Below are 12,638 nucleotides of genomic sequence, written 5' to 3'. Positions count from 1 at the left end.
CCTTTAATGCATGAATGATCAGGACGAGTTGGAGAACAGTGCCTGGCAGCCCATCACATAACCCTGTCATCATGTCGCCAAAAGATTTTCTGACCTTTCAGTCAAAGTATTGTCTCAATCTGCAGAATTGTGGAAACTTGCGCTGTGTATTTTAAGTAACCACTCTCCTCCTCTTAATGAGGTTATGACCAACCGCTTATTATAATTGCTTCCAACTCCTTTTAATTTTCAAGCTTATTAATCATAAGAAGAGTTATTTAAAAATGCATAAATTAATCTTGGATTAAAAGACCATCAAGGCCTAGAAACAATTAAGATTGTGCAGGGAGTCCCAGGGGCAGTGTGGTGGCTGATTTGTAGCAGTCAGGTGGGCCTGGCTGAGCGGGCGGCAGAATGATTAATGCGCACAGCATTTCAGTAAGAGCTTCAGAAATGCCACTTGCTGACCCTAGAATTGTACCACTTGCCAGAGGTGAGAAGCATCTACTGATCCTTGCCAAGACGGCTTATGGGCTTTGAAGCCTCCTGACATGACTCAGTCAGTCCATAGGTAAATAAAAAGTGGGGGTGAAAAAAAATCACTTTATCTCCTCAAGAGGTTAATGGCTCATGTACATTGCCTTGCAAAAGTATTCATACCCCTTGGACAATTTTCCACATTACACCCACAAACTTAAATGTATTTTATTTGGATTTTATGTGAAGGACCAACACAAAGTAGCAAGTATGTGTGAAGAGAAAAGAAAATGATACATGGTTTTCAAAATCTGGAAAGTGTGGCATGCATTTGTATTCAGCCCCCCTGAGGCAATACTTTTTGTAGGACCACCATTCACTGCAATTACTGCTTTTAGGATATGTCTCTACCAACTCTGCACATGTAGAGGCTGAAATCTTTGCCCATTATATTTTTTTTGCAAATTAGCTCAAGCTCAATCAGATTGGACGTAGGGGCGTCTGTGAAGAGCAGTTTTCAAGTCTTGTCACAAATGAATATGCTTTGATCTAAACCTTTCCATTGTAGCTCTGGCTGTATGTTTAGGGTTGTTGTCCTGCTGGAAGGTGAACCTCCATCTTCTTATCAGCTCTGACCACCATTTTTCATGTTTCTTCTTGCCACTCTTCCATAAAGACCAGATTTCTGGTGTACACGACTAATAGTTGTCCTGTGGACAGATTCTCCCACCTGAGCTGTAGATCTCTGCAGCTCCTTCAGAGTGACATTTTGGCTGCTTCTCTCATTAGTGCTCTCCTTGCCTGGGCTGTCATTTTAGGTGGACAGCCATGTCTTGGTAGGTTTTCATTTGTGCCATACTCCTTCCATTTTCGGGTGATAGATTAAACAGTGCTCCGTGAGATGTTGAGAGCTTGGGATATTTTTTTGAACCTAAACCTGCTTTACATTCTCTACAACTTTATCCCTGACCTGTTTGGTGTGTTCCTTAGTTTTCTTGAAGCTGTTTCATCACTAATCTTCACTAACAAACCTCTGAGGTCTTCACAGAATCATTGTAGTTATACTTAGAATAAATGACACACAGGTGGACTATATTTACTAATTGGGCGACTTCTGAAGGCAATTGGTCACACTGGATTTTATTTAGGAGTATCCGAGTACAGGGAAGGGAATGAATGCAAATACACGTCACACTTTCCAGATTTGTATCTATTAAACGTTTTGAGAACTAGGTATCATCTTATATATCTAATTGAATATCTGTTCTGCATTACTAACACGGCACTGACCGACAATACACCTCTATCCAAGAAGGTGTTGTATTCCACCAATAAAGATGTCCTGCTAAACTGTTAAATGGCTGGTGTAGGATAAATTAATCTGGCACCACTATGTCATTATGGTGATCAGTCATCGAATGTACTTATGAGTAAACCCAGGTTATAACCATCCTATGCTTCTTTGCTCGTCCCCCATATCTATGCAATAAAGGGTTAACTGAGCGCATGCCCATTCTTATGGGTGGACATGATTTTCGGCAACCGGACTTCTCCCACTACACTTATGATGTCCACCACCACTTATTTCTTAATTGTTGTTTACCAGCGAGGGGAATGGGCACATACATTCTCGAGTGGAGGCGTGGACTGTTTCTATGTTGGGACAGCCTACGGAACGAGGGAGCATATCGGTGATCCCCAGCCTCCTTCTGACGATGTAGTGGTGTGTCCTCATTGGTTGTAGATGGAGCGCACGGCCATCTTTGGGTGACGTGCGTTCCAGCTGCTTACTTCCGGTTTAGCAAGACGGATGACACGTACGGCCTGCCCCTATTGGCTGGAGGTGGAACGCACAGCCATCTTGCCTGTCGGCGTGCGTTCCACTGATAGTAGGACAACCAAGCCTGAGGTTTGCCATAATTTATAAGAGGAAGACATCGGACAGGGTTTATATATAATCGGATGCTGTCCCCTTACAGGGTTTTTTATAATCTGGTGTTGTCCCCTTACTATATTAAGGGGTAAAATATAATTGTTACCCTAGCCAGCCAATTTTGCAGCAGAATCACATGACATGTATCAGCATCCCTGATTGGTCCCATGTAGTTGGGACGGCCCCATCTGGCTATTTAGGGAAGGTGGGAACTTCAAACAAGTTGGAGCTACATCATATTTTGCCCCCTGGAGGCCCTTTCCAAGACATTCACCCTGGACAGTTGATCTGGATCCCCCTCTAGACTACCAGCTAAGTACATCTCGGACTATTGGGGAGGTGGTTTATTATAAAATAACCGTGCGCGGATTCTTTTTGTATCTAGTGAATACGTCTTGGTTGTGGCCTTCAGTTCAATAATCCATCTTTACGGATATCTGTTGAACACTTGGTGTGTTTGATTGACATTTGCTTTCTGTCCCCTGATGAACCCCTTCAATGAGAGCAAGGGGGGAAACGCGTCGGGACACGTGATTGTACAACCGATATCTAATATATATACTAGTACCCAGATATCCATATGGGCTAGTGTATAAAGGGCACTATAAGGATAGACAGCATAGGTACGTGGACGGAGTGTGCCTACCATTAAGACACATCTCCGGGCTGAGGAGTTAAAAAGGGATATCATAGGGACAGATACGGATATGGCACAGGTTGCCTTGATGCGTTCCTCCCCTTCATCCTCCTCAAATTGATCCGCCTGTCCGATCCTGCTCTTTTGCGTGTAAATTGTTTTGTGTTTTTGTTGTTTGTTTTTTGCACCATTTGTGTTCCCTTCCTTAGGGAATTTTCATTTTTAGATGACCATAATAAAGGTTAATTTTTAGGTAGTCGTACTTCGGTGATAGTAAGTGCTAGGTATCATTTACTTTTCACTTCACACATGTTGGTCTATCACATAAAATAACAATAAAATACACTTATGTTTGTGGGTGTAATGTGAAAATATGTGGAAAAGTTGTTCAAGGGGAATAAAAAATCTGTAAAATCTACAATGGTTAGCTTGAATTGCACACTGCTTATTTGCTATTGCCTTTAGTAGCTTCCATATGTATTATTCCAGTAGCATTTGTCTTATCATATCTTTATATAAAGAAACTTGTTTAAAAGATTCTTAAATGGTTGTCCAGGATTTTGGGTATGTTGCCTGACACACTAGATAACTGGCTCTACAAATTAAACCACTATCTCTTGTGATACTTCCATACACTTGCATGCTCAACTGAGCATCCATGTCTCCTGGAAGGGTAGAGTGGAGAAAGCCACTGTCGGACACCTTTTGGCACTTGCTTTTCTTCCCAGGAACTAAAGCATTGGGTCCCCATACACATTAGATGGTGGGCCACTTCTGCTGAAAATGTCAGGATTGGCAGACGTTATGTCATATTTTTGGCGGCAGTGCATTGATGACGTCACATACATCATTTACGTGACCTCTGCAGCCAGCCACTGGTCTCAGCGTTGATGCTTCCATGTCACATGACCTCTGTAGCCAGTGATTGGACCACTGCTGGATTGGTGGGGACCACTGGACTGGTGGCACTAAAGTAGCAGGGGATTTAATGGTTGACTAATGTTTTTTTTCCTGTTTTATACAGTTTCCTGCTCTAAGGCATCTTTCTTAAAATATGGAACAACCCTGGATAAAGCTTTTCATACAATGTATCAAAAAAGGAACTGCAAACATGTAAAATCTATATTTCGAGTGTAAATTGCTTGCATCCTATAAACAAAAGCTCAGGAATGTTGTGGTTGGAAATTACACTTCTATTCATGAGTGACAAGCAGTCCTATTATAGTTCTTACATATTAAAGATGACTAGAGCAATGAGCGCTGAGCAATACAGCTGTTGGGAGTAATGCAGCGTGGAGATTCAGGATATAATGGTCTTATCTCTCTCTGGCAGGGTCATCCGTTCATCGTTCAGTTTGATGATGGCAACACGGAGGTGGTGTCGATGTGGGTTTGTAGGGCGTTAGAAGAGAGACGGGCACAGAACAACCAGGAGTGAGAAGGCCTCACCAGGATGGAGCAAGTCAGACCATACACGTGGACTAGCTCAGCAGAGCTAGTGTCATATACACTGTGAGCAGGAACCTGTTCTTTGCTGAACAACCCGTCATGCAGTATACAGGGTGGGTTCAGTGTGGCCGGCTAGTAATATATTCCACATGCATCGAGTGCCTGAAGAAGACGGCTCAGGACCGTGGAAATACAGACCAACAGTGTTAATCATTGCAGCTAGGTAGCTCTTGAAATATCCAATGCATTGTAAGCAGGGCGGGTAAGAAGATTGGGACTTATCTATAGATGAAAAGCAGCTTCACTTGTTGTTTATTACTGCGTCTTCCAGGACTTACTACAAAAAGTGCCATATGAATACAGGCCTCAGGAGTATCTTCTTTGCTTGAACATATGACAATGACAGGTTGTAGGTGACAAGTGTAATCTTATTGCAGTGACTCTGGTGCCACCATGCACTCCTCAGTAATATATTATTGTCTTGCACATACCTGATTTTTTTTTTTTCTGTCTAATAAACTTTTTTACAGATGTTTATGCTTTCTTTCTTACGTTTCATGCGTCGGGCCCTATAAAATTGTCATCATGTTTTGTTGTTGATTTCAATGACTTTTAAACCCTATTACAGTTCACTTGCACTGCTGCTGTTCACAGTAGACCTGCCCGCTGTGAGATCGAATTCAAAGAAAATATTGTTCTATGAAATGGACCACCAGGATGTAATGCAGTGGGCTGATCACAGGGTGTCCTGTAAATGGGGCTGAGCTGCGCCCAGGCCACGTGCCTAATGGTTGTGACATCACTGGCCTAAGATAAGCAGTGAGAAAGCTGCGGCGATCACCGATCAGATGCTGATGACTAGTAATGAGCGAATCAAGCTTCGGATCAGAGTTGATTCGTTCAAACATTTCAGTTTTAATGCTGTACAGCATTAAAATGTATTGCCTCCGTGAAGGCAAAATTCGTTTAATCTGAAGTTGTGAGTGAATTAATACGGTAATCACTTCTGCGTCTTAAAAAATATTTTAAAATGGCAATCCTAAGACTGGTTTGGAACCAGCTGGTACCTCGGTACCAAACCCGACTTTGGATTCTATTTTAAAATGTTTTTAAAGACGCAGAAGTAATTACCGAATTCATTCACCGAAGTCTTGCACGACCGAAATATTTGAACGAATCGACTTCGGATCTCTGATCTGAAGCTCCATTCGCTCAACACTACTGATGAACTATCCAGTGGATATGTCATTAGTTTTAAATAGTTGGATAACCCCTTTAAAGGGAACCTGTCACCGGGATTTTGTGTATAGAGCTGAGGACATGGGCTGCTAGATGGCCACTAGCACATCCGCAATACCCAGTCCCCATAGCTCTGTGTGCTTTTATTGTGTATAAAAACCGATTTGATACATATGCAAATTAACTGGAGATGAGTCAGAGCTTAAAAATATGACTCTTCTCTGGTCACACAAGTAAGATATGACTCTTTTATGTTAATTTGCATATGTATCAAATAGTTGGTTTTTTTTACACAATAAAAGCACACAGAGATATGGGGACTGGGTATTGCAGACGTGCTAGTGGCGATCTAGCAACCCATGTCCTCAGCTCTATACCCAAAATCCCGGTGACAGGCTCCCTTTAAGCATTAAATGGCTCTAATTCAAAGTGTAATGCACAGACAAGCTGAGCCCTCCCCACCAAGAAATGGCTTTGTAGCTGCCTTCCACTGTGAGTAATGAGATATTTCAGGGGATCCCCATTTATTTTTTCAAAATTGTATAATAAGTTGCTTTCATATGCTAAAAAAAAAGCTGTGTTACTTCCCCTACGTAATGCAGGTGCAAGAAAAAGTGAAACTTTTTATATTACCTGGATTTCTGCATTGACTACTAATAAAATATGGTGTCATTTGCTATCCAAGTCAGAATTCTAGACAAACACAGTTGTAACATATAACATCCACAGAGCAGGGGGAACAAGTAAGCAAACCTTACAGAGATGAGATTGGAAGTATTTTTTTGACCATTAAATAAAGGCACACAAAGCCTGGTTACTGACAAATCTGTTCTTCTGAAGTAATACTGATTATTGTGAACCGCTCCTCAAGGCAAAAAGATTTCATAAATCCTACAGAACATTCCTGTCGTGCATCAATTCACAAATTGTCTACAAATAAATAAAATTCAGGACTCTCCCTTGGCAATGGGTGTCCTGTTACGATGACTCCACAAATACAACATACAATTCTAAATGAGGTGAGAAAGAACCCAGGGTTCACAGCAAAAATTCTACAGAAGACTCTATAAACTGCAAAAAAACCTCTGTTCATATGTCCATTATTGCAAACCACTGAATGAGAATGGTGTTGGTGGGATGACATCATGAAGGAAGGTGTTGCTGTCCAAATAAAATATTGTAGTCCGTCTCAAGATTGCCTGAGACCACCTCAGTGCTCCACAATGATTTTGTCCAGAATGTTCTATAGACAAATGAGACAAAAGTGGAACTTTTAAGCAGAGATGCACAACACTATGGCACTGATTTATCATAATGAAAAAAGGAGCAGGCCTGGTCATAACACTCTTGTGGCAGTCTGTGCACCCGGCTTAACTTTATTCAGTCTCGTACCTCGCATAGATTTCAGTCATAATTTATGCCAGGGGCATATAAAATAATGATAAATGTGCTGGGGCCCATGACCCCCCCCCCCCACCCCCCCCCAACCTAATCCTCAACCCAACTATTAAGCATGGTAAAAGGGGTATTCTGGTTTGGGGCTGCTTTGCAATCTCATGGCCTGGACGTTTTGCAATCTGTGAGGGAACAATGAAATCTAGTATGTATGAAAGCATTTTACAGGAGAATGTAATGGCAGCAATCTACGATCTCAAGGGTCCCAAAGCATACAAGTAAATCAGATAATGGCTGAAAAAGAAATTGTGTTTTGAAATGACCGAGTCACAGTCTTGACCCTATCGAAATGCTATGGCATGTCCTGAAGAGGGCTCTGCATTCATGGCATCCCAGACATATTTGTTGAAGTGAAAAACATTTGCAGGAAGGAATGGTCGAAAATTCCTCCTCTACATTGTGCAAATCATATTTCAAGCTGCAATACACATTTAGTGGAGGTGATTTTTTTCTAAAGGGGATTCCACAGGTTATTAACCCCTTCCCAACATTTGATGTAGTAGTACTTCATAGCAGTAAATGACTTCCAATAAATCAACGTACTAGTGAGTGTCACAGGAGCTGTGCGCATCCGATCAGTGAAGGGGCCTTGCAGTGACTGACTGCTGAGGCCCTGCTGTATTAATCCCTTAAATAACACAATCAATGTTGACTGTGGCAATATGAGGTTCAGAGAGGGAAGGGGCCCCCACTGTTTCTCCATCAGCCCCCAGCGCTGCAGTGATAGGGAGCAGGTGGCTGCATGGCAACCCCAGGCTTCACAAAGATCTTGGGGTCTGACGTATACGGAAGCCTATGAGGCCAAGCCCCCAGGCTAGGTCTCATAGTCACACTGTCAATGTGAAACTGACTGTTTCAATGTATTACAATACAGCAATCAGAGACTCAAAAATTGAAGTCCCATACAGGGACAAAAAAAAGTGCCCCTTTCCCTTCATCAAGCCATTTTTTATTTAAAAATATTTGGCATCGCCACATCTGTAATGACCAGCTCTATAAAAATATCACATGATCTATCCCATCAGGTGAACGCTGTAAAAAAAAATAACTGTGCTAAATCAGGAATTTTTTTGTCACCTTAAAGTGTAATATCGAGCAATCAAAAAATCATATGTATTCCAAAATGGTACCAATAAAAACATCAACTCTTCCCTCAAAAAAGCAAGCCACCATACAAGACTATTGACAGAAAAAAAATATGGCTTTCAGAAAATGGCGACACAAAACCAAATAGACATACTTGGTATTGCTGCGTTCCGTAACATCCTGCTTTATAAATATATTACATGATATATCCTGTCAAGTGAACACCGTAAAAAAAATGTTTATTACCTTGCCTCACAAAAAGGATAATATCAAGCAATCAAAAAAATCATATGTACGACATGCTCCCACACACATATCGCGCTGCTGGCTGTGCAGGAGGCCGATTCCCGGGCTTTCAGCACTCCTCCCACAGCCAGCAGCGCGATGTGTGGCCTGAGGGGGGAGCACCTGCCCTGCCTGCCCCACTCGCTACACCCCTGGTTATCAGTGATGACAGCTATCTCTGTATACACACAATGCTATCAATCATGGATAACTCCTCCCTTCTGTACCAATGCCGTTCACATGAGTTCGAAAAAGCAAATAAATAAATGTATAAATTACACAAAACAATATCTCAATCTGCTCTGCTTCTCCTGCTCTATAACATGGTGTTTTTGGATTGCATTGCATTTGTAGGTCTTCTTTAAGTTTGAGTCTGTACATTTCAATCCAACATCACAGCCCTGCAAGTCTTCAACAAAGTGTTAAACTACAGTGTACTTGGGGTTTGACCAGTTTACCAAGGGATTCTCTGATGGGCCCAGGTTATGGCACAAAAATGTACTCGTAATGCAATATGGCCGCAAAGGTCCAGCAGAAGACAACTGAGTTTGGAAATTATTTTGGAGCCAATCACTTATCACAAGAGACTATTTCTTACAGGCTCATTCACAAATAAGCTATTGGACCTTATTGATGACATGTATTACCTGACGTATGATTATGAAGAAATTACATTAAACGTACATATCATATGTATAGATGGAGGTTGAGCTCTTAGAATATTTTCCTATCGTGGGCCTGGGTTTCCAGTCTGACAGTGTGTGCATATCTACATCTGTGCTCCCATTTACTACTCCAAAATTCAATGTCTCCTGTGTAGGTAAGTACACTTTAATAATCTATATATTCCAGTGGAAATAAAATGTTTATGAACAAAGGCTTTGAAGCTCAACATGAAATATAACAAAGGTTAAACTGTAAAAAAGTGTAAATTGTGCATGGCAAATACATGAGGACACCGGGATACTAAAGAACAATTGATAAATCGATAACCTCATTCAATCCTTCAGGGGAAAAGCCATTTAATTTATAGGACTAATATTACTTGTGTCTTAAAGCTGTCAGCGTGGAGTTTTAGGGTAATGTACTCAGCACCAATATTTTGATTACTGTGGGTTAGATCGACACAGTTTAATTACAGAATATCTTTAATACAGACTGATATCTAGAGTTTGTTGAGAAAATTGTGCCATTGAGGAAGAGATTTTATAAAGGCGTTCTCCCTAACTTAATGACAATGATATAGCGGATAAAATGACAAATTAGTCCAAAAAATAAACCTGCCTATGTGAAACATGGACATACAATACTGTATTCTTTGCTGGAAGCCATTCTATAGGGTTAACTAGGCTCATAGCTGTATAAATCAAAAATTTTAAAAGTAGTCCTCCCTTGCAGTGTATATAATATATTTTGCAGCGCTGTGCACAAATTATTAGTCGCTGTTCTAAAGGAAGGCTCACTGTCTAATCCTTCTATAATGCCATAGGGCAGTTCATTTTACTTGGCTCACATTATAGTGCAGTGCCACAAATTATAGACACTGAGACAGCTAACAAAAATGGGAGATTTGGGCTCTGAGGTCAGCTGAATTGAGAGCGCAGCTCTGGAGTATAAGACAGGTTGTAACTGATGACCAGTACAAGATAAATAAAGCAATGTATTTACAATGTTACTAATGTTTCTCAGTAGATTGATTTTATTTGTCAACTTCACTATGTTTCATATCAAAGATGGAAACAGATTCCGACAAGTGGGAAAAGGAAAACCTCTAATTACACTTAGTCCAGTTTCATACACAGCATTTTTCTGTAGCATTTTTATGACATTTTTGTACACTTTTTTTTTTTTGTTTAAAAGCACTATGACCACTATGATTTACAGTAAGGCAAGTGATTACAGTATATTCTCAATCCTTTTCTGAAAAAAAAAAAATCTGAATCAGTGCAGTCCATCTGTTTTTCCAAACTGATTCAGTGTTAAAAAATACAGCAAAGTACAGTACCCGCAAAGTGAATGAGATTAAACAAATCTCATGTACGCTTTTTCTGCATGGAATCTGACCTGCCGTGCGGATTTTCACATCCACAACATGTGAATTATGTTTGCAGTTTTAGTTGCAGATTTCACATTTTTTTTAATGAAGGATTCGATCTGCTGCAAATCCACACCAGAAATCACAATTAGGAATTGGGTTCTGAAAGAGAAATCTAAATGGAAATTTGTGCGACTCTTCTGCATGTTCATTTGCGCTCATGTGCAGGTCCCCTCAAACTGCACCAGATTCATCATAGTGGCTGATTCTGAATGATAAATCTGTCAGTGTAGTTTCTATACTCCACCTATAAGTTGGCTCAGTTTTGGTGCAAAGATGCACATGTAAGTCACACCCTTTCACAAGAAGTCATACACCATTTCCGGTAAACCACGTCCATCGAACAAGGTGTAAAAAGGTTAGAAAAGTGTCTAAAACACTTTATAAATACAGTGCAAAACATGGCACATTTTCAGTAGTAAATCTGCCCTTTTACGTTTTCACTTTCCTCAATGTACAGTTTTGAGATCTCCACTTGTTCTGAGTAAATGGAATCCGGCCCAATACATCTTATAACCGTAGGTTTGATACAGCGGTGCAGGTAATTGTCCGTGATTTAGCTCCGGCAGCAGTACACCTCCCTTTTCAGAGTTCTTAGTTGTAGTGATGCATTGTAGAAAACTTTTATTGAGAATTGGCTAGACTGTGAAATGTGTAGCAAACGCTCACCTCTGAGAAGGACTAGATCTCTGTTAGTTTTAGCATTTGGCAGTAACCAGAAATGATCATAATCCAATAGCTGCTAGCAGGTTTTCAGCTTCTCAGGTTATAGATATTGATATCAGATCAGTGGGGTTCTGACACCCTAAAAAATCTTCTGTTTTCAGCACCCGCCAGCACCACAACTAGCACAGACCATAGCTGGAAGCAGAAATCTCCATCCACTGTGTAATGGCCGTGCAGGAATAAGGGTAGGGCAACACTGGTCACACGACAGCCGGGGCAGCCAGCGGAAATGCAATGTTGCGGTGGTCCCATAGAAATGAGATGGATTTTCTTGCGATACATGGGTCGCAGAAGCGGCACACGTGTAACTTGCACTGTGACGCCATTCATTTTGGGGGGTGAAACGTGATCCTGGCTGCCACAGCTATCACATGATCAGTGTCGCCATGTAGCCACATCCTAAAGGGGTTCTCCAAGATTCTGATATTGATGACCTATCCTGGCATAGGAAGAGGAAGCAGTGCTCCCGGTAGTGCCAGGGCCTCTTCAAATAGCAGGAGTTCAGGGGTCCCGGGTGTCGGACCTCTTTCAATCTGATATAGGTTAGGTCATCAATATCAGAAACTTGGAACACCCCTTTAACGTAGCAGAACTCCCACTGAAGTGAATGGCCAGTCTTACTTTAACTAGTTCAGCTGACCAGAGACAACATGACTGAGCAGACATCATGACCTATAGTAGTGCCACAATTATCTTCTTTCCAGGCACATTCTTCCCCTAGTAAGGAAGGAAGACTTGAGGGGCCTTATGCAGTCTGCACATAACTCCCAGCTGTACCTGGGTATACAGACCATGATTCAGCAGTCTGCACAGCCCTGAGACTTGCATTAAACTTGGGAGACAATGATGCTTGTCTTATAAATGGTAATTATATGAAATATCAGAGCTGGAGTCAAATGGGCCATAAACCTGCAGACCTGAGGCTGGCCTGTCCCTGAGCTCCAAGCTCACAGTCCATTTACTGAGAGATGATTGAGAGAGCACTAAAGCAGCGATTTATGGGGGTCACTTTACTGGATACATGATGCTTCCCCCTCTGCCATTCACAGGCCGTCCACACAGCCGCCTCTAAGTTCAAGGTTTATAATCCTGTCTAACCTAAGATGTTTTTTAATAGAAATCTGTGTCTGGGGACATGAGAAGGAATGAAACAATGTGACAAGTGTCACATCTTGGTCCAACTGGATGTCACTAAGCCCCTTTATTCCAATGCACAGGGTGAGGAAATGTAATTGAGCATAACCTTTCACCAGTCACACATTCCGGGCCCAGCTGAC

The 12,638-nt window shown here is 41.4% G+C and overlaps 1 protein-coding gene across 2 annotated transcripts in view; it reads left to right on the top strand.

Moving 5' to 3' along the window:
* MAP2K5 (mitogen-activated protein kinase kinase 5) overlaps nt 1–5,008 on the top strand; it is a 167,012-nt gene extending 162,004 nt beyond the window's left edge. Inside the window, exon 22 of one of the 2 annotated variants that reach the window (XR_006387787.1) lies at nt 4,360–4,456. Coding sequence is in view for 1 of the 2 variants with exons in the window: in XM_044279370.1 (XP_044135305.1) it covers nt 4,360–4,464 (105 nt within the window). In the remaining variant the exon portion in view is untranslated. Of the gene's footprint in view, nt 1–4,359 lie in introns of both variants that reach the window. The other variant, XM_044279370.1, reaches the window with a different exon arrangement.
* Nucleotides 5,009–12,638: the final 7,630 nt, after the last annotated feature.

Source organism: Bufo gargarizans, chromosome 2 (genome assembly GCF_014858855.1).
Source record: "Bufo gargarizans isolate SCDJY-AF-19 chromosome 2, ASM1485885v1, whole genome shotgun sequence".
NCBI lineage: Eukaryota > Metazoa > Chordata > Amphibia > Anura > Bufonidae > Bufo > Bufo gargarizans.
This window is presented reverse-complemented; position numbering and strand designations above follow the sequence as displayed.